The 22,089-nt window shown below is 38.5% G+C and overlaps 2 protein-coding genes across 4 annotated transcripts; both read left to right on the top strand.

Moving 5' to 3' along the window:
- Positions 1 to 1,537: 1,537 nt before the first annotated feature.
- LOC117302977 (kynurenine--oxoglutarate transaminase 3-like) lies at positions 1,538 to 11,972 on the top strand. Of its 3 annotated transcripts, none has more exons than XM_033786986.1 (15): positions 1,538 to 1,618; positions 3,668 to 3,801; positions 4,172 to 4,233; positions 4,725 to 4,776; positions 5,128 to 5,226; positions 5,921 to 6,070; positions 6,415 to 6,501; positions 6,855 to 6,974; positions 7,722 to 7,842; positions 8,128 to 8,204; positions 8,697 to 8,786; positions 9,192 to 9,378; positions 9,496 to 9,566; positions 10,258 to 10,344; positions 10,831 to 11,972. In XM_033786986.1, the coding sequence occupies exons 2-15, from the start codon at positions 3,685 to 3,687 to the stop codon at positions 10,885 to 10,887; spliced, it is 1,377 nt and encodes a 458-aa protein (XP_033642877.1). In that variant the 5' UTR covers positions 1,538 to 1,618; positions 3,668 to 3,684; the 3' UTR covers positions 10,888 to 11,972. The 3 variants fall into 3 exon arrangements, with proteins under 3 accessions (XP_033642877.1, XP_033642875.1, XP_033642876.1); XM_033786984.1 differs by having other exon boundaries at positions 1,566 to 1,827; XM_033786985.1 differs by having other exon boundaries at positions 1,566 to 1,944.
- Positions 11,971 to 21,629, top strand: LOC117303301 (N-lysine methyltransferase SMYD2-B-like). The gene is made up of 12 exons (XM_033787468.1): positions 11,971 to 13,422; positions 14,229 to 14,289; positions 14,601 to 14,708; positions 15,463 to 15,532; positions 15,865 to 16,063; positions 16,536 to 16,638; positions 16,957 to 17,070; positions 18,026 to 18,206; positions 18,766 to 18,882; positions 19,866 to 20,049; positions 20,579 to 20,687; positions 21,169 to 21,629. The coding sequence occupies exons 1-12, from the start codon at positions 13,238 to 13,240 to the stop codon at positions 21,313 to 21,315; spliced, it is 1,578 nt and encodes a 525-aa protein (XP_033643359.1). The 5' UTR covers positions 11,971 to 13,237; the 3' UTR covers positions 21,316 to 21,629.
- Positions 21,630 to 22,089: the final 460 nt, after the last annotated feature.

The raw sequence follows: 22,089 nt of genomic DNA, 5'->3' as shown, positions 1-22,089 counted from the left end.
ACCTGTGCAGAGATAAAACACCCCTCCCCCAACCCCGCCCCAACAACATTTCGTTTGGATGCCTCTAGAGTCGATCATCGTTTAACACTTCCATTGCCCACTGCCATTTTCACTATGGTTTCAATGGTGTCGCATGCAAAAACACCTCTAAAACCAAAGTTGAAACGTTTTGTCATGTATGGACAGTTAACTGTTGCCAAAGTGAGTTGAACATCCTCTCATAATTATTAAACATGACCATTCTATCTGGGGGGGGGGGGGGGTGGCGGGGGCTCATAGTCCACACATAGCAAAACCCTTAGCAGTAGCCGCCAATTCGGATACGGTGTCGCATGCAATTATGTCCTCTATGCAATACTATCCGGAGGACATTATTGCATATGCAATAATGTCAACCGGACGGTTTTGCATTCGCAATCGTGTCCGCCCGGACGCTGCTGCATAATGCAATTGTGTCCGCCCGGACACATTTGCATATATGCAGTTGTGTCCGCCCACGTGCAAAACCGTCCTTGCAGTAAATTAAACGCCCTTGGTCGACGGAACATGTTCGCCATTTGTTACAAGCTGAGTGCATGTGTCATGAATGACATGGGAAATGTTCGGTTGTTGGGTATTCGCTGCAATCATAATACTTGAATATTCATGCTGCATATCTGTTCAGTGCATGCACGCTCGCTTACGTGCGCACATACATGTACAGTCATGTACATGTGCACCGGACGGTTTTTGCATAGCCCCGGACACGATTGCATATATGAAATCGTGTCCGGGGCGGACAGTATTGCATGGCAGACCTAATTGCATCTGACAACGGCCTTTTGCGTTAGGGTCTACCCAGCCACATACAATACATCCAATCATCATGCATGTGGAACCATTCCAGCCGTGTTATTGTTTTGCGAGCTAGCTAGCTGGGTGAGTTGCGGAACTACTGTAAAATTGCATTTGGATATTTTTTAATAAGGCCTTTTTCAACAGTTTGTAGCATAGAGTTTCTGTTGCCCCTTTTGTATGGTTGAAGGAGCCCATAAACTGTAACTAGTTGCCTCATTATATAAGAGTCAATGATTAAATAAAACAAATTACCTACAGTTTAACGACCACCCCTAGGGTTAGTGAAATTGTCAAGCAATGCTTAAGCCAATGGGCCCTCAACAATCACGAGCAAGTTCGATCAGCGACCATTTTGTCAACCACAAGTCAACGTTCCATGAATATGCATGATGTACATCCTGGGTACCAGGCAAAATCGCCCAATGGTCGACAATAGTCAACTTTAGTCCCTCGATCGAACTTGCTCTATACTGCAGAAAGACTGACTGATACTACTGCAGGTAAGTGGACATTAAAAAGATGAGGGTTAGCTAAACAAAAAGTAACAAGAAAGGATTGGGGGGGGGGGGTAAATGCAATATTTTGAGTGCTAATTAGTGGTTTTGCTGACGGCAGGCGTCCACGTGTTTGAATTTGAATGAACAAATCGGTCTCCTAAGTTAAGATGACGGCAGAGGGCGCCCTTCATCTTGCCGGTCTGTTTTTTTTTTTTATAGAGAGGTCAGGGAGAAACTCACACGGAAAACCACAACAAGAAAAACTGCGAAAAGAACTTATTAATGTAATTGTTTTGCGAATTCATTCCTTCCATCCTGCCATATTATCACAGGGCCTAGTCGACAAATGGTTGCTGAACGAACTTTGCCCTGCTGCAAGATAAAGACTTACAGTTACAAAGAGGCGTTGCGTTAAAAAAAATCATTCACTCGGCCTTCAACAAGCATGACAAGTTCGTGATCACCAGCAACAAAAAACAGTTTTCCTTTAAAAGTGTGTGCACTTTTGTTTTGATTTTGTTCAAACGACTTCTTTGTTAGCATGCTCAGTTAGCAATAGCAATTAGTTTTTCTTTGAGTTTGATTTGTGAGAGTCAAACGCATCTTTAACGTAAGTCTACTCAGTCTCAAAGTGATTATATTTACACCGTACTCCGTAGTGTACATAGCATTTTTACTATTTAAGAACCACTCATCAGTGATGAACTCAGAACTAGAGCCCTGTATTTTTCTATCTAAGTTTTAAAAGGAAAAGTTTCCGTATGGCGCCACCACTTTTTCATTCGAAATAAAATAATATAGTATCTAATTTACCTGATTGATATGTCCCTTTTTGTAAAAATTAGTGAAAAAGTGGTGGCGCCATACGGAAAGTTATCCTTTTAAAATTCTACTTCGATGATCGTATTATAATTTACATCCGGCCAGGAAAAGTTCTGCATGGCGCCACCACTTTTTCATTCAACTTTTTCGTTAAATATGTAGTATCTAATTTATCTTAATGAGTAGGCCCTAGCTATCCCTTTTTGTAAAAATTAGTGAAAAAATGGTGGCCCCATACGGAAAGTTATCCATCATTGTTTCCACTTCACGTTTTATAAGTGTTACCATAGAGAAAGGACTCCTGCTGACTCATTTCTCCGTGGTGTAACACTAACAGAGTTTAGCCAAGTTCACACTTCCTGCGAATGCGAAGGCAAATTTTTGCATCACATGGCTGTTTTTCGCAGTGAATGATTCGCAGGAGTTCAACACAGTTTGAAAATTTGTTGTGGTTTATTTGTTGCCAATTTGTGACTTCGTGTCACATTATTCTCATTCGCAGTCAGTAAACTGGGCTTTTGCATCAAAGTCATCATTTCAAGAAGTAGAGTACAGAGTGTCCCAGTTAGTTACAGGGTCTAAAATGCATCCTGTGTTTCGCTGCTGGAATTTGGTTCACTCATTTCATTGGTTGAGATAACGTGACCCTCCTTGACTGTCGGTAGGAGGATTATTATCGCAACTGTCATTTCACGTACCGACAACACGCAACCAAGTCATGTCAGACCCCAGTTCAATATTTTACCCTGGATAACGATGATTGAACGATGATTGATGGTTGCGATGATTGATCCCTCCATCCTCGATCGTCGGGAGGATGGAGGGTTTATGATCGGTCAGATAACTTTTCATATTCTGCCACCATTTTTTAGCTAATTTCTTTTACAAAAAGGGATGTCTCATAGATACTTTATTATGTCATATCTAATGAAAAAGTGGTGGCGTGATACAGAAACTTTTCCTTATGATCATAGCAACTAGACTAACTCGCAGTCTTACCAAAGATGGTTCAATTCCTACTTGGACCGACAATGGACCGACCAAGGTTAATTTGTACCCAAGTCAACTCCTTCCTACAAGCCCACCTTGTTAGGCTGTTATGGCTTTCTCTTATCATTGGTCTTATCATCATGGTGACTGTAATAAACACAGATGATCAAATTAAAAGAAAGCTATAACAGAAGAAGATAGGCTGACTTGTACCAAAGTCAAATCATTCCTGTGTTTGTAGGCTGTGATCATCATCATTACATTTTTTTATATATCGACTAATAAAAAGATGAGTGAGAAGAGTAGATACTCAAAACAGGATTTTTGTTAAACTCTCTGGTTTAAACTTGGTCTTGACTCTTGTGTCATTTTAGTTTGCTAAAAAAATAAAGATCCATGATTTAATATTCAATTGAGACCAAAGCAAACTAAAAAGAAATGAAAGAAAAGGAATTTTTTTCATACAATCGGTTATCAAGCCAAGTTAAGTAATTATTTGCATTGTTATTATATCCCTCTAGTGTCCACACAAGGGTTAATGTGTAGATTACGACCATTGTTAAGTGACCTCAACGCCAGAAGAGCTGCAAGTTCAACTGTTCTCGCCTGTCAAAATTGTCATCGTCGGCAGCAGCTTCGTTGCTTTTCAAAGGAGGTGAGAGACATACCTCTTCTTCAAAACTTCTTCAAAGCTGGAAAATTCTAAGCATACTTTTATGATAATAAATGTTGGTGCTGTCTCATCCAGTGACATTGTATCTGTTGACTTATTGCAGTTTGAAAAGTGTATTGTGTTAATACGATTCCAAATATGGTAACTGTGCTGTGCTATTTCCACAGAGAAGCAATAATGGTTTAGTGGCTTGCTCGAGCACACAAGTGACGTGACCGGATTCAAACCCACAATCTAATGATTCAACCATCAGAACTAAACTTGATTCCCGTGCATTTGACCACTGGGCCTTTTAAAACTATTATTGGCTGTAGTGTTAAGATAAACAATATTCATGTTTATTTTGTTGCAGTCCAATATGACGTCTCATGGACCAGCCAAGAGACTTCAAGGCCAAAAAAAGGAGAGTGTATGGTAAGTTTTTATCCACTATTAAAACTTTGTCGTTTGTTGGGTCGGTTCTTTGCTTATGGTAAAGCAGTACCATGAAATTGGGCCCTGGTATAAAACTCTGATGTTGCAAATAATTGAAGTGTCAAATTCAATTTTGTGATGTACCCAATTTGCAACAGAGATTTCTTTGTCGTTTGTTGGGTCAGATCATTTGAATAAAAGTACAGGTATCTTATCCTCGCATTAAATTATGTAAATTGCCAATGTATTTGATAATATCTGTCAACATCCCAAACATCCTATGACATCGTTCTGAGTAAAATGGGTCTGTCCTAGTTTTCTTTGGAATATATTGGTTCATTTTTGACTTTCAATCAAAAACAACCTTGAATTTGACATTAAATTTTGACTATTGGAATATAAGAAGACCCATTAGTTGTTAAAATCCAACAACGTCATGTTTCAAATTTTCAATCTGCAAAAGTTATTTTAAGTTTTACTTTTATGAACAGGACGGAATTTAGCAAGTTGTGCTCGGAGACGAAAGCAACCAATCTCGGACAGGTGAGATTTCTTCCCTTTTATCTTCCCTTTCAAGCTAATCCAAGCTTATCCCATCCAAGTTCCCGCCATTGAGTTTAGCCTGACTGCCGGTTGATCTCTTTGGCAGTACTTAAACAGCATACCGAAACAGAGTCCAGCATTCTTCTGAAGATGATCAGAGCATACAAATCAAAAACGTTGAGTTGTCAAGCCAGTAGTTCTTCTCAGAACCACCACTTCTCAAAAGAGACTCTACACAGAGTGTCACCGCAAACCTCGCCTGCTTGTACTACCACATCGCACAATTTCAAATTCTACTTATACAACCTTTTATAAATTATGCTTTTTGTGATTTGGCCCCCCTGTTTTTAGGGTTTCCCAGATTCTGCAGCGCCGGAGCATATACGCAAAGCTTTAGTCGATGTGGCCAACAGCTCTAACCCTCTTCACTTCCAGTACACCAGAGGCTTTGTGAGTACCTCAGGGTGTTGTGTTTAGACACTTCAACATTTAGTGCCTATATGGCCACCAGGGCCCAAATTTCAAAGACCTGCAAAACACAAAAATTTGCTTAGCATGATATTTCTTCCTTGATAAAATCAGGATTACCAACCAAGTTTCTACGTTATTTTCAGAATGTATTCAACAATAATATCAAAGTCTTATATAGAGCACGTATCTACCAAACAAGGTATTCAAGGTGCTGAGTATATACAAACTTTCAGAAAGAAATGTTATTGCAGTGATGAATTCTGAGACACAATTATGTAGCACCTTATGAGGGTTTACAAGGTGCTATACGGCGCATACAGCAGCCACAGCCAGGAACACCGGGGTGAACCCCTTCTCTTTGCGATAAGTGCACTGTGTTCTTTTACATGTGTTACACAACACATGGGACCAACGGTTTTACGTCCCATCCGAAGGACGCAGCAATGGTTAAGTGTCTTGCTTAATGACACGAGTGTCACAACTGAGGGATTCAACCCCATGTTCTGCTGATCAGAAACACCAGAGTTTGAATTCTGTGCTCTTAACCGCTCAACCATGACACTTCCGTAGTATCTTCTGCCTGAAATGGCCAGCATTTTTTAAGGTCCTGTTTTATTCAAACAAAACTCATGTGGTCTGTAAAGAGATTGTTGTTGTTTGTTTGACCTTCTAGGGCCACATTCGTCTTGTGAATGCCATAGCGGCCCTCTACGGGAAACACATGAGCAGAAATATCGACCCCATGGGTGATGTCCTGGTGACCGTGGGGGCTTACCAGTCACTTTTTAATACCTTCATGAGTCTTATCAACCCAGGTGATGAGGTAAGTGAAACAGAGTTTGACCAATTAAGCCCCATTAAAGACACTGGACACTATTGGTAATTGTCAAAGACCAGTCTTCTCACTTGCTGTATTTCCCCATCAAACCTGTGTAAATTTGAGCTTTATTGGTTGTCGAAGTTGCAAGATAATAATGAAAGGAAAAACACCCTTGTCATATGAAGTTGTGTGCTTTCAGATGCTTGATTTCGGTCTCGAAATTAAAAGGGAGCTGTTTCTCACAATGTTTTATACTATCAGTTCAGCTCCCCATTACTCGTTACCAAGTAAGTGTTTATGCTAATAATTATGATTTTATTCATCCTTTTCTCGTTTGCTTTTTTTAGGTGATAATTATTGAGCCGTTCTTTGACTGCTATGAACCAATGGTCATGATGGCACAGGGAACCCCAAGATATATAGCTTTAAAACCGGTAAGATTTAAGTTTGATAAAATCAGACACATTTCTTCAAATTTAATCTTGAAAATGATTGTGAATATCTGGTAATGAAATCGAGAATGCCTAAAAAATGAACTTGATCATTGAAGCTAAGAAGGCTGAGGAAACCTGTAGAAATAGTTTTGCAAACTGCCTACCATTAAAACAAATGGTGTGAATGCAAAAGAAATTGTCATTGACATCATGTTTTGACCGTAGCAGAGTCTTCTAAAAGGCTAAAAGAAAGAAATGTGTAGAAATGAGGGTGTTTGCTATGAACCACCAGAGAAACACCTTTAATATACGCCTTCTCTTTAATTGAAATTGTAATCTCTGTTTTTCTGCAGAAAAATGAGAATCCTCAGTCTGCCGGTGATTTTGTGTTGGATCCTGACGAGCTGGCTGGAATGTTCAATGAGAACACAAAAGCAATTGTTGTCAACACGCCCAATAACCCGCTGGGAAAGGTAAATAATATAGGAAACTTATAATGCGCCTTGTGACACTCCTGGCGCAGGAACCCTTACCAAGCTTACATCTAGGAACAAAATAAATAAAATAAGCAGAAGGAGAAGCAGCTAGAAGAGATGGCTTTTGGGTTTGTTCTTGAATGTGTTGAAGGAAGTCTCCTTTCTCAGTTTGATGGGGAGTGAGTTCCATAGGGAAGGACCGGACCGAGAGAAAGAACGGTTTCCCCAGGAGTGATGAGAGAGGGGCACTCGCTCCCTAATACATCAATAGTCTTATCTCACAAAAGTTGCCTACTTATACATGAGCCTTTGATCGATAACTCATCTTCAAGTTTCCAATGGCCCACACATGAACACCCGCTATAGTGATGGAGCAAACTTATACTCATCTTCAAGTTTCCTATGGCCCACACATGAACACCCGCTATAGTGATGGAGCAAACTTATACTCATCTTCAAGTTTCCAATGGCCCACACATGAACACCCGCTATAGTGATGGAGCAAACTTATACTCATCTTCAAATTTCCAATGGCCCACACATGAACACCCGCTATAGTGATGAAGCAAATTCAGTAGCTGCACCAACTTGCTGGAACATGCTCCCTCTACACATCCGTGACTCATCTTCGATCAGTTCATTCAAGTCTCATTTAACATCTTTTCAGACAATGTTAAAGCGCTTTGGAACACCTGTGGGAAAATACTGTACAAACTTGTGATTATTTTTATTAATATTTTGAAGGTGTTCAAGAGATCTGAACTTGAGATGATTGCCAATCTATGCAAGAAACATGACGTACTGTGTGTCAGTGATGAGGTGTACGAGTACATGATTTACCCTGGAAATGAACACATCAGAATAGGTGAGATTATACAAATGACCTCTGACCTTCTCTTGCCTCTATACTGTATTTAAAGGTAGGACTTTACTCTGGAATGAAAACATCAAAATAGGTGAGAATAAGCAAATGATACTTGACCTTCTCTTGGCTCTAGTGTATGGGTTAATTGAGCAAAAAAGGAGTTGTGACGTCAAATTCACGTCAAATTCGCTTCGCATTGGCAGGAAGTATGAACCAGGCTTTAATCGTTTTTCAGATTCAAATGTCTTGATTAATTCATTCGGATTTCTTTGTTTGTTTGTCTAGCCACCCTACCTGACATGTGGGACAGGACGTTAACCATTTGCAGTGCTGGCAAGATCTTCAGTGTAACTGGCTTCAAGGTAAAAAAAAAAGGAACAATTGACAGCTCAGTGATATAAGGCCATCAATTCCAATTTCAAATAATACTCTTTATCACCGATGTAAACCTAACATCACTTTAAATCGTTGCAATACCAACTGCTAAAAAAATATAGGATTCGAACTTCCTCTAGCTACTGGGCAGTCTCGCTGGTCTAGTTGGAAAGACATCAGCTCTAGGGTGGGTTTGAGTCCAACCTGAGTAATGTGCCTGTGATTTCTTTAACAGAACTTGGAATAGTACTGAGTACACATCGCTTACACGCATCGGTGTGAGGGTAAAACCAAATTATGTTCTTTATCCCTTATGTACTTATTACCCCTATGCAAATTTAATATTTATACAAAATTTAACATCCGTAATGAACGAAAGTGCTTTAAGTGAGAAATTTTAATTTGAAGCAATAAAACAAAACCCACATAAAACTAAGTGTCTATTGTCTACCTAAAAGCTTGTTTATTTTTTTTTGCAGCTTGGTTGGACGATTGCTCCTCCCCACTTGATGGACATCCTGAGAACAGTGCATCAGAACTGCACTTTTAACGCAGCCACACCCCTCCAGGTAAGTCATTCAAATTTTACTTGCATTTGCCTCCAAGATTCTTGCAGTGTAAGCCCTGAACTTTGTTTTTTTTTTGTTCAATGGCGTAATACATTAAGAGAAGCTTTCTACAATCATTATCTTCAAACTGTGTAAGTTTAATGTAAATCTGTGGACATTGTGTTTTGTGTTACAAAAAGTACCCAAATCCTTAAGACTCCAATCTTATTATTATTTTGAGATGCTGGCATAAAGTTTTACAGCAGTTATGGCTCACTGTTTCGAGTAGCCTGCTCTTTCAATTTCACTTTCACTCTAGCATTGGCTGGACTCGATGAGAGTATGATGCCAGGCTTGTGCGGGGGGTATGGGACTTTATTGGAGCCGTCAAGTTGGGCTTACTGTATCAGTTGATTACCTTCCCAGGAAGCCCTTGCCATCAGCTTAGAGCTGGAGCTCTCGCGTCTCAACAAACCGGAATGCTACCTGGTCAGCCTCGCCAAGGAGCTGGAGGAGAAGAGAGATAAACTGGCCGCTATGCTGAGAGAGATTGGGATGACACCCATCATCCCACAGGGAGCCTACTTCATGCTGGCTAACGTCTCGCACCTTGGTGAGTTTTTACTTTGTGAAAATAGTCTTTTGGAGGCGTTGTTTCTCTCGAAGAAAGAGAGTAGTCATGAAAACTTGGAGGGAAAGTCTGAAGGTTCAGAACTTTTTTTTTTTACAGATATGGATTTGTCGGATGCTGGTGATGGGCGCAGAGATTACAAGATTGTGCGCTATTTGACCAAGAAAGTGGTAAGAACTTCAGGCTCAAGATTTTTGTTTTACTCCAAATTTGTCTGTATAAGCACACGATTTTCATTTGTGTAGGGATCCGCCAAGTGCGCCCTCATTGTTTGACTTGTATAAAGTTTACTTTTGGGGATGTCACATGACATTCACTCTCTTTTTCTATAGCTTCGACTTGGAAGAGCAACTAATTTATTTGGGTCTGTAATCTTATTTTTTATAGGGAGCATGGCTCTGGCCATGCTCCAAAAACCCATTTATCTGGGAGGGATAAGTTCTTAGCGATATTTGTGAGTATTGATTTATGTTAATCCCTCATTTATACCTGAATTACTGTGATTTTTAGGGTCATGTTTGGATCGGATTATTTATAGATCGTGTGTAGTCCGCCCGTCCGTGTATTTAGCATGGAAGCCAAATGATTGACCTTTTTGTGAACTTTCACTGTGCACTGTGTAATGTTATGTAATGTATACATGTATACTGTAGTCGTAAAACTTTTTGTGTTTGCTATGGGTTACCATTAAACCTGTACAGGAGAAGTTTATTTGATATATTCTACTTAGCTGTCATTGTTCATTTATTATTAATATTGATTGTATTTTGGCGAATGCTCGTCCTTTATTAATTAGAGGACCGGCTCTCCTTACCGTGTCTCTACATTTGCAAAATGTTTGCCTTTTTGAAACATTTCTAGGGAGTTGCGACTATTCCATGCAGTGCATTTTATTCTGAGGCTCACAAGTCAATCGGAGAGAAGTTTATTCGTTTCTGCTTCATTAAGGTAACATATAGTTACTTATTGGGTTTCTATTCTTCCATTTGTATGCCCTGGCTCAATTCCTGGCTGGAACCAGGTGTGAGGAGAGTTGTCTCCTGTGCCATGTTTTTTTTCTTTGGACTTTTTAGTTTTCCTCCCTTTGGAAAAAATTAACACTGGTGACCCGTGGTCATATTAGGGGTTGCCCTTAGCTTCATATTAAAGGAAACGGACACTATTGGTAATTATTCAAAATAATTGTTAGCATAGAAACCTACTTGGTAACGAGCAAAGGAGAGATGTTGATAGTATAAAACATTGTCAACAATGACTCCCTCTGAAGTAACGTACATTTAGTTTTTGAGAAAGAAGTAGTCCTGAGCTTGCCAGCTGGACCAGTTACAGAGAATTTTGTGTGATCCTCGGGTGTTAAAATTGATATTGGGAGAACAGAAAAACCTGATCTTGATTGGAATTAAAAGTTCTTGTGTAATCTTTTTATTATTTTAGGAAGACCATACTTTGGATAAAGCAGCAGAAAAACTCAAGAAGTGGAGAGATTTGTAGTGGAACCACGGCCTTCGATGGCAGTATTAATTAGGCAAAAATGAAAATATTCACTCGGGCACAGTAAAAATGGTTTTACTTGTTAGACTTTGTATAAACTGTTTGCCATAATAATTATATAAGTGAAAATATTATATGCAATTCTTACATAGTACTGAAGCACTTATACTTTGTATACAAAGCTATGTGTGGCATTTATAAGACCAGGGCTCGATTTCATAAAGCACTAAGATTCAATCGTTAGATGAGTTGTCAGTATATCGCATTGTGATTTGCATTGTGACATCACACTTTCATAGCAACTACGATTGACTTGCAGTGAAGATCAATCGTAGATCTTTGTGAAATCGACCCCCGGGGCTCGATTTCACTAAGTACTATTAAAGATTCATCGTTGGATGAGTCATCGTCAGTATCGCCATAGTGATTCGTATTGTGACATCACATTTAGCAAATACAATCGATTTGCAGTTAAGATCAATCGTAGCTCTTTGTGAAATCGGCCCCTGCTGTGTACAGTTACTGCAGCCAGTATGGTCAGAAAACACAGGGATAAACCTCTTCTCTGATTGATAAGTGGTGATTTGTGGTATGTTGTGGATGGCTGAGAGGTCTGGTTCACTGGACCCGAGATCTGGTGTTGTGGTCCAGTGTGAGAGTCGAGCCCTGCTCAAAGTTAAGGAATACACCACCTCTTTTATTATTTTAAATAAATTTTAGGTCTTTTAAAGACAAATTAAAGACAGTTGTTATAAATAAAATAAAGTTTTCTCTATTTCTATGTTGATTATGGGCCTAGAAATGACCAATGAGCAATCTTCTTATGACCTCTTGCCGAGGGCTCCCTTCTCAGGTGACGACATGCGCACAAGGTCTATTAGTGTGTACAAAGCCAGGTTTAATTCTATATATTATTGTGTACAGAGGTTATCCTTGATTTTTAGAAATGGTGTAGGCGCAACTTTGAGGGCTAGTTCAAAGTTTAAAGTTTCTGTAATCCTACTGCAGTTGATTTCACGAAATGCTAGGATTTCGAGTTAGGACAAGTAACGTGTCCTAACTTAGGATTAATCTAAAGGTTTATGTACATGTTACAGTGCAAGGCTGGGATTTGTCCGAAGTCCTAAGATTAATCCTAAGTAAGGAAGAGTTTGGTGGAATCAACAGCTGATGGATTATACATTATATTAATTATGGTTGTGGACTGGGGCCCGCTTATAAGGGCCTTAGAAATTATTTGATAAATAGATGCCCTCTAGCTGGTGCAATGTATGTGACATTACGCTAGAATGTGTTGAAATGAAATATTATAATTTTATCATGTAAATTTTGTTACAATTTAAGCAGATCTGGAGTGAATTTATATTTATAGCAGAAGTAGTTTACATCGTAAAACATTTCATAGACTTTAAAGCTTACATCGGGTTCCAACCTCATCTCTGGCTGCAGCATTTGTCAACGGACGTACACCAGCGCAAACAAAAAATCATGATTCATGCATGTTTCAAATATTTTTGATGAAAAATTATCAAAACCATATTACTTCAAAAGGAATTTTCTCAGAATAGTTTGTACTAGCAACAGCTCAGTGCAGTGATTCTCACCAAGTAAGTTTTTTATGTCATAAATTTTTAGAGTAATTGCCAATCTATGACCCTATATTCAAGTATTCCATCTATGCTGGTGACATGATATGTTCAAATTTATTTTTTTACACAATTTTCTCAAGCAATGTTTTGCTTTTAAGTTTTATTTAGCCATATGAAGTAGTGTTTTTAAATATCCATCTCAACAAAGCCAACCATCCAATATTTAAAACAAAATGGAAATTTTGATCTGTATTAACTAGGATGTGACAAACTTTTGTTTGAAGGTATGTTTACCTTTGGTCCTTTGGACCATTTGATTGTTTTAATCATATATAAATGACAAATGTTTTTAATACAATAAAGGTATTCTTGCATGATGTAATAATTCTTGCCCAAAATGTGGCCTGCGCCTCGTTTTGGTTGGCATTGTGGCGTATACTCATGCATAAATATTAAGAGAGGCGTATAACCTGTGGAAATTACTGTGTTATGTTACCAACAAAAATTAGTTAAAACATAGGAAAGCAATAGCGCCTGTTTTCACTACTTTCTTGATCTTTTTGTTGTACACCAATAAGTAATAGGCGCTTTATAATCTAATAGTAATAAGTAACCAACTTTACTTCACATAATAACACACAGATGTAAAGTTGGTTACTTATTACTTATTGGATTCGCGCGTAATTGCATACAAATGGCAGATAATGTACACGTGCTCACACGTGATTGCGAAATCACTGTTGTGGAGATTCGTGTAGAAAATGGCGTCTGAATTAGAAGCGGACTGCGAGAAAGTGGAGATTTTCTTTCAAGAAAATAGAGGAAGAGGGGTTCGGGCGACAACCATTATCGAACCAGGAACTATCCTGTGTCAGGAGGATCCGTACGTTTTTGTTTTGGACGGCAAGGAAAGGAAGAACCGGTGTAGTTTCTGCTTTCAGAAAAGGTAAAAATCGAAAAATTGCATGACAAGAAAATGTCGATCATTTGTTGATTTAACAAAACGGGACGGGCTGCCTGGCATATGTTTGATGATTGATGACTTTTAATCTATGTTTTCAAATAAAATGCTGTCCTCGTTTGATATGACTGCAGTTACCACACACTTTTTCTTATTTTGGTTGGTGTGAATGACGTAATTTTTTTTGTAACATCTTTAAAACAAAAATTAGTGAACTGTAATTGTAAAGTGTAACCATGGTCATGGAACTAAGTAACTTAAACAAAAGTGGTGGGAGGGAGGGGGGGGGGTCAGACTGGTCAGAAAAAATCAAAACGATAAACCAAACTCGCATCAATTCAAAGATCTCCAAAATGTTCAGAAAAACTGTGCCGCGTCACTGCTGCGGGTACTCCTCGAGTCCTACGTAGTAAGGCCCTTTATAACAATGTCGGCCAAGGATATAGGAAGTAGGAAGACCTAATTTTAAGAAAACCTGTAGGCTGTACATAATACCTATCGAGGTTTTGTCTCCGTGGCGTGGAAACGATAGCGGACCATGGCGGAACTAGCCTCATATTTCTAGGACTATAGCTGAGGTGGGCACAGAAAAGTTTTCAGAATACGGCCAGATCCAGGTGAATTTGTTGAAGGCAGTGGAACTTTTAAAATCTTTCAAAGTTTTTTTTTAACAATCATGTGTTTAACACTCAGTTTCTAACTCATAGTAGGCCTAATAGTATAATCATGGAGGTAGCTTCGGAAAAAAATGATGAGATCGAGTCAATAAACTTTACTTTCTATTTTTGCAGAGAAAAACTGAAGAAGTGTGGTGGCTGTAACTATGTGTCTTACTGTGATCGACAATGTCAGGTGAGATATTAAGTTGACTTGTTCAAATGCTGTCGGACCATAGAGTAAGGACAGTACTCTATGGTCGGACGTTACTGTTACTATCTCTCAGTCACTGGTGTCGGACAGTGTGCTTGACCGAGTAAATGGTTTTAAAGAAATTGTCCGAGTGTTGTTGCAGCACACCACTGAAGGCTGAATTTACAACAATTCTTTATTTAAAAATAACAATTATAACCACTATGAAAAGCAAGGAAAATATATGATTAAATATTAAATAAATCAATTCAGGAGTAACTGTTAAAATGTTTTCACTTGATTTTCTTTGACAGTCTTCCAACTATGCTAACCATCAGTATGAGTGTAAATTCTTGAAAGGTGCAGAATGTGATGTCCAGTTGCGAACAAGGCTACTGTTGATGTGTCTGCAGAAACAACTGGTAAGTAAGGTTGTCTGGGCTCAAATTTCTGAGAAAAGCTCACAAGACTGCAGGACTTGTATTTCGTTTTTTACTGGACCAGAAGGTTTTTTTTTCACAAGATCAGAGATAATTACCAGGACTTAAAATAACCCACATCACCAACAGCGATTGCCGGGGTGCCCTGTGCTCCTGCTGTGGTGCCCTTTGCAACATCTGAATAAAAAACTAAAATTTCCTCTTAGAAGTGCCCCTTATACCAGAGGAAACTTAAATCAATGCCTGATGTACGGAAACTGTTTTATTTGAACAAGCAGCAAGATTTAAAGACAATTAATCTTATTTGACAGAATGGGCAAGTATGATCCTCCTACATGTGTTTCGCTGCCTCAATGCCTCGGCCCCTTTATGTCTCATTGACTTATTGTCAAGCAAAGAACCTGTCAGAAATCTGCGTTCCTTTTCCCACACTTCAATTTTTCACATTCAAAGAACTAAACACAGTTTGGGGATCGTCAGTTTCTATCGCAGCACCTAGGATGTGGAATCATCTTCCTCAGAACATCAGGAGAGCCTACTGTACGACGCTATGAGCAACGACTGTTGAATTAGTCTTTACATTTAATGATTGATTGATTGAAGTATACTATGACAGTAATACTCAACAGAATACGTTTTTATAACTGATGACTATAATTTGTTATAAATTAAGGCTTTTCATTTAGAAAATTTGAATTTATAAATTACCATTTTTCGTCCCCTCTCTCTTGTGCAGAAGCGATCCAAAAAGAATTCAGTTTTCAACTCCCAGGGGTTTCCACTGAGACCAGAGGGTCTGTATGAAAGTAAGTTGTAACTTCAGTGTTTGTTTGTCGTTCATAACAAAGGTGTTACATTTTCATTTCATATGAATATGAAACCTTCATACTTCATTAACCCTCAAAAGGTGCTAGCCAGGTTTAAATAAAAAGTTGTCATAATTTGCTGTCCAGAAGTTTAAAAACTGAGTGTCCAAATTGTTCACTTACAATATGTTCACATGTAAATACCATTTAAAACAGGGTGTCCAAAAGACATCAGTCATATTACTCGGTTGGGATTCGAACCAACGACCTTTGCAATTCTAGAGCAGTGTCAAACGGACTCCACAACATTTTGATTATCTTGGTTTCTTTAGAAAAAGAAGAAGATCATGAGAAAGAAACGTCGGATCAGGGTCCTGACATGGAAATCCTACTGGTCTTCCTGTCCGGTCTTAAAGGCGTTGACATCAGCACCGAGAGCGTCTACCGCTGCCTCAGACTCCTGAATGCAAATACATTCTCCATTTATGACGAGACGATATGGAAGGGAATTGGTGAGGGTCTTTTCACAAGGTTAGTGATGTGTAACTAGTGTTTTAAAAGTAGGGTCATAGATAGGTGTGTGTCAATGTAATAATGCTGATTTATTGGCGAAATTAAAGAGAAAGATCCAATTAAAGTCACATGTGAAAGTTTCAGCTAAAACAACAGCCAAAAACTGGATCTGGATGTAACTGTACAATTGCCTGGATGGACGTTCACGTACAGTTGATATGGTATTTTCCATGAATGATAAATCCGTCCTCGAATCTAGCTGATTACATGGTTAGCGAAGTGACAGCAGGTACCAACCGCATCTCTAGCCGTAAACGCGACTGGACACCAACCCTTAGAAATCTGACACATGATTCATATATGAGTAATTTCTCATTTTCAAATGTTTTGTTTCCTTGAAGGGAATCCTTTCTTAAGCAAATTTGGGCACCATTCTTTCTTAATCCATCGTCAACCATGGACTTGACTTGTTTATTTTTTTCCATTGCAGGTTGGCAATGTTTAACCACGACTGTCGACCAAACTGCACATTTGTTTTCGACGGCGTACGATTGTCGGTCAGAAGTTTGAAATCCATCAGCCCAGGAGAAGAGGTTGGTATTATTTGTGTTACTATTGCAATGTTTTTATACTTTTATATATTATTATTATTTACTCGGCATAAAACACATACAAAATACAAACATAAATCAAAACAAAACAAAAGCCAGGTACATATGCCTGGAATTAAAAAAGTTTACAAATAAACTGTAGCCTGAAGGCCTTCAATTCCAATATCCCTGGCCATTAAACATAAAAAAGGTCGCAATTACAAAGACGGCCTATCACATCCCTGTTATACTAACACTATGCAAAACTTGAAATCCAACTTAATTGCTGCTTATGTTTTTACTTCTTTGGTAACCTGATAGTGTGTGATTAGCTACCTGAATCTGATGAAACCCGCCGCTGCTCGTCAAAATACTCTCAGGAATTGGTACGACTTTGAATGCGACTGCGAACGATGCACGCAGGGATCAAAAGAGGTATAATCATCAACTCCAATTTTTATTTATTTTAAAAATGTTATGCTGTAGGTTCTCCCGGCCAATTTCAACAGAAAATTAATTCAAAACATCCGGCTCATTAAAATTTCGTTGGAAAAATAAATGCTTTGTCGCATCAACATTTAGCGGTAGTAATTCAGTTTTAACAGTTTAGCATTCACTGGTTAAATTAGATCATTCAAATTCATTAGACTACAATTATCTTTTAACTATACAAAAATTAGCAGCAACAGGCTGGTCAACCATTCAAAGTAGTCAAACATGCGTACATTGGAAAGCGTGTGGTAATGGAACTTAATTAATTTTTGCTCAAACTGGCCGGGGAAAACTACAAAAATATGATATGCTTGGATGTTTAAGGTTGCTTTTGTTATTATTAACCATTTTGAGCACTAACAAAAAAATATGGGTGTCCAAACTGAGCCTCATGAACAAACAAGTTGTGAAATAGAGAGATAAAATGGTGTTAAGCCCGGTTCATACTTTCTGCGAATGTGAAGCAAATCTGGTGTGAAAGTCACAACTCTGTTTTCGCAGTGAATGTTTCGCAAAAGTTTGAGCACAGTTCAACTGCTGCGAATAATTTGTTGCGAATATTGTGACATCAACATTTGTATGGCATTCACATTCTCAGGAAGTATGAACCGGGCTCAAGACTAAAAATAGTCCTGCATGGGTAGCAGGAAAATAATTTGTAATCCTGAAGCGAGCTGGCATCTACCAACTATGTGAAGCCGTCGTAACATTGGACTAGTCTAACTCACATACTGTACGTGGTGTATTAAATGCATGACCTGTTGAATATGCATGGCTCTTTGACAGTCTGCTCTTTGAATATGCATGACCTTTTGAATATGTATATTAATATATGTTTTGATTTGTTTTTCCCTCCACATTTGTTTTGTCTGTTGTCTTTTTTTACTCTGTGCAACAGGATAGGTTAATGTACGCTATAAAATGTCCGCAGATGAACTGTCTGGGGACTGTGGTACCATGTCAACCAGGAATAGTTATGAGTATGATACCCCTGTTCCCAAAAAGAGAAATTTATAAAACAATTACACATCTTGGAGAGTTTCCTCAGAAAACTCTTTATCTACTAAAAGTCGGACCTGGCATCTGAATGGTGCAGGGGCCGTATCCACAGAGATTTTTGGCACTTCATTTTGCTAAGCCTCTCCCCTTCACCTCCCCCAACCTCCTCCCCCAACCTCCTCCCCCCCCAAAAAAAAAAAAAACCCAAAAAACCCAAAACCTTAACAACAACAACAACATCAACCTGCCCCAAAAAACACAAACAAACAAACAAACAAACAAGCAAGCAAACAGTACAAAACAACCGCTCAGAAACAGGATACCATCCAAAATCTATGTAATGTACATTGATTGCGAATGGTTACCTGCGAAGAACATCGCAGCAGTGTCTTCTGCTTTTAGCTCCATGAAATAAAACTCCAGTCCTTTAACCAATTGTACCACTGGCAAAGTGTTGGTGTTTCATTATTATTTATTTTTACAATATAATAAGGACATTTTTGTTAATACATTATCTTTTTCTTTTGTTCTCCCCCTCCATTTTCATCTTCTTTTCTTACCTCTTTTCCTCATAATCCTTTATCTTCCTCTTCCATGCTTTGGCTCTTTCCTCCCTCTCGCGCCTTTTCAAATTTTTAGACGAGGACTTTGAAGGATGTGATGCATGTGGTTTTGATATAAGCACAAGTAATCTTCCAGACAAGATCAAGGAAGCAGAGGAGAAAGTGAAGAGCTTCTGGGATGCAAACCATGGAAATATCCTTTTCTTGTTACTGGTGGCTTGAATTAAGGGGGAGAAAGACTACAGGGCTTGTAGCTTAAAGGTAGTGGACACTATTGGTAATTACTCAAAACAATTATCAGCATAAACATGGCCGTCGTCTAGCAAAACTAAGACATGTCATGTGACGCGCTCTAAACCAATGAGCAGGCAGACCACTTGTAAGGGGTGTTATAAGATAAAATATTGTGAGAAACGGCTCCCTCTGGCTCAGTGCCATAGTTTTTGAGAAAGAAGTAGTTTTCCTTGAATTTGATTTTGAGCCGTCAGATTTAAAATTTGAGGTTTTGAAATCAACCATCTAAAAGCACACAACTTCGTGTGACGGGTGTTTTTTGCTTTCATTGTTATCTCGCAACTTCGGCGACCAATTGAGCTCAAATTTTCACAGGTTTGTTTTTGTATGCATATGTTGAGATACACCAAGTGAGAAGACTGGTTTTTGACAATTACCAACAGTGTCCAGTCCACTGTCTTTAAATCTTTCACTGGGTTACTGGAGCATAATTTATTTCACAAGACCAGAGCAAGAGAAAAGATTTTTTACACAGTTTAACATATTGTATTATGTAAACTGTTTGTACTTGGCTTATGGTTTTCAGTATGCTTTGCTACACAATTGAAAGATGTTAACAAACTAATTGCAGAGTGAGGATGTATTTAGTCAGTTAAAAAACATAAGACCAAATCTGGCCCAGAGTTTACTGGCCCTAGGCTAAAATCACTGGCCACGGGCGTATGGTTCAGTGTAAATTTCGAACCCGGTATAGACCCGAAGGAAAAAGATGCAGGGTCAGTGACAAAAAGTATCGATACGGTGTGCTGCCTATGATAGAGAGGCTGCTCTTAATGTTTCGCCCTGTCTTCTCTTGTCTTTATTAAGAGACTGATGGTACAACAGATCTTTTCTATGCAAACCAGTTCCCCCTTTTTACATTCCTTAACTGGTATCTTGCACATGATGCGCTCTTCTTGGATGGATGCGGTCCACTTGTGTCACTTCTTGATTCCGTGTACCAGCCACACCACATGTCTGTCTACAACTTGAATAAGGGTGCCTTCAATGCGGCTTTGCGGACTTTCCATGATGCTGAGCATGAGATGACGTTGAAGTACGGACTGCGAAGTGTTTGTGCTCTAAGGTTTGTATAACAACATTATACAGTATGGTGCAAAGATACTCGTATAAGAATTTGAACCTACTTCCTTGAATTATTTGAATGTGTCATTTTATATAACTTGTTTATGTCCCTTGTACTGTATATTTGATGTAATTTTAATAAATAAATTAAATTCTTCTCAATATTTGGAGGTTGTGAGAAATTAAATAAAAAAATGTAGTGAAAACTCTGATAAAGACTTTGTGGATGTGTGTAAGTTTGCATAGTGTCTTAAGTTCTTACACTATGTGGACCTCTTTGGTTCTCGGGTCCACCTTCGTACGTAGTGTTAAGACATGTAGGTCAGCCTTTGCACTCAATCAAATGTCCCTATTTTTTTCCAAGGACCAAACATGCCTGATACCTGAACCACTTGTTATTAAGTTCCAACAGGATCTCAAATCCAAATCGCAATTAGTTTGACAGGTTGCAACTTCCCATTCCCTCTAAATAAATATGTGGAAATAACTTGAGGTTTGACTGATATTTTTTGTGATTTTCCCCATGACAGAACACAGCTAGATGACTGTGATGCCTATATGTGTTACACTCTATGGCGTGTTGGGCAGCTACAGGCCCAGCTTGGTCTCAGCTCGAAGGCAATTCACACCCTTGAAAAGGTTGGTGTTTAACTTTTTGAGTTTAGATGAAGATGAACTTCATTATCAGGTTTTGTTGATGTAAAGCTCGGTTTGTTTGTGCCGCAATAGGAAAAACAATGTGTATCGATTATTGCGTCACCAAACTTTGAATTTGCATTCGCAGGAAGAATGAACCTGGCTAACTTGTAAAATTTTGTGTGTGGAGAGTTTTAAAGATTTTATTACTGTACGGTTGTTATTCAACAATAAGCAGTTCAACAATTAAAGGACCGTTTTAAAGATTGAGTTTTTAAATTGCTGTTCACTGCTCATGTCATGAGAGGGCACTTTAACCAGTCAAAATATATCCTGCAATTACGCAAGTTCAATGTCTTATTTCACGACGGTGCAAATCTCATGCACAAAACTATATTAATGAACCCCACATGACCGTGTTTCAGCCAACCAGAATACAGAACCAGCAAAAGGTGTGTTATAAAAAAAATTCCATCGTTCGCAGGATTTGACTAGCATGAGGATTGCGTACGGCAGTAACCACAAAGTCACGTTGATGGCGGAGGAACTACTGGTCACACTAAAAGCAGGAAAAGATGACTCAGGGATTGACAACACTTTAACTCAGGAAGAATCAAATCTAAGCAATTGAATTCTTTTAAATTTTAACTGATTTTAGGAATGTTTTTTATCGGTGAGGAAGACTTGTTTATATCTGTTAAATTTTTAAAGGCATGGACGTTATTGGTAATTACTCAAAATAATTGTTGGCATAAAAAGTTACTTGGTAACGAGCAATGGGGAGCGTTAAAAAAACGTAGTTTTATGAGAAGAGGTAATTTGTCACTCAAATATTATAAGAACTCAGGTCTGCAGTCTTTTATTAGGTATCTGTGCAACAAGGGTGTTTTTCTTTCATTTTTCTCTTGCAACTTGGATGACAAATTAAGTCCAAATTTTCACAGATTTGTTGCATATGTTGGGATACACCAAGTGAGAATACTGGTCTTTGAAAATTACCAAAAGTGTCCAGTGCCTTTTAAGAAAAGTTGTATGAGATGTATAAGGTTTTCTAGTTGATGGATATGTGTCTGTAATGAATATAGATTCAAATGCTCTATTGATGATATATAATATATATTTTATGCTATATTTTATTGTTTAGGATAGGAAATTGTTGGTAATTGATAAAAAAGAAGAGGTGAACAACAGGTTTAGTCTGAAAGCTCACTGATTTATCTTTCAGAGAGTTTTGTCAACCAAATTTGTCTGGGAATTTGACTAGTGTGAAAGAGCTGTGAGGGTCTCCAAAGTCAATTCTTGTGATGCACTCAATTTCCAACAAGGAATCCTCACGAAAAAGGGGGGAAATAACAAGCCTCTAACCCCACAGAAATTCAGCAATGAACCAAGAATTCTCTGTACA

Source organism: Asterias rubens, chromosome 19, assembly GCF_902459465.1.
Source record: "Asterias rubens chromosome 19, eAstRub1.3, whole genome shotgun sequence".
Lineage (NCBI taxonomy): Eukaryota > Metazoa > Echinodermata > Asteroidea > Forcipulatida > Asteriidae > Asterias > Asterias rubens.
This window is presented reverse-complemented; position numbering and strand designations above follow the sequence as displayed.

Coding starts and splice junctions, on each gene's coding strand:
- LOC117303301 (XM_033787468.1), top strand. CDS start 13,238: ATGGCGTCTGAATTAGAAGCGGACTGCGAGAAAGTGGAGATTTTCTTT. Junction 16,064..16,535: donor GGTGAGGGTCTTTTCACAAG/GTTAGTGATGTG, acceptor TTTCCATTGCAG/GTTGGCAATGTTTAACCACG. Junction 17,071..18,025: donor GCACGCAGGGATCAAAAGAG/GTATAATCATCA, acceptor TCTGTGCAACAG/GATAGGTTAATGTACGCTAT.
- LOC117302977 (XM_033786984.1), top strand. Junction 7,843..8,127: donor AAATGAACACATCAGAATAG/GTGAGATTATAC, acceptor TTGTTTGTCTAG/CCACCCTACCTGACATGTGG. Junction 9,567..10,257: donor GCTATTTGACCAAGAAAGTG/GTAAGAACTTCA, acceptor AAACATTTCTAG/GGAGTTGCGACTATTCCATG.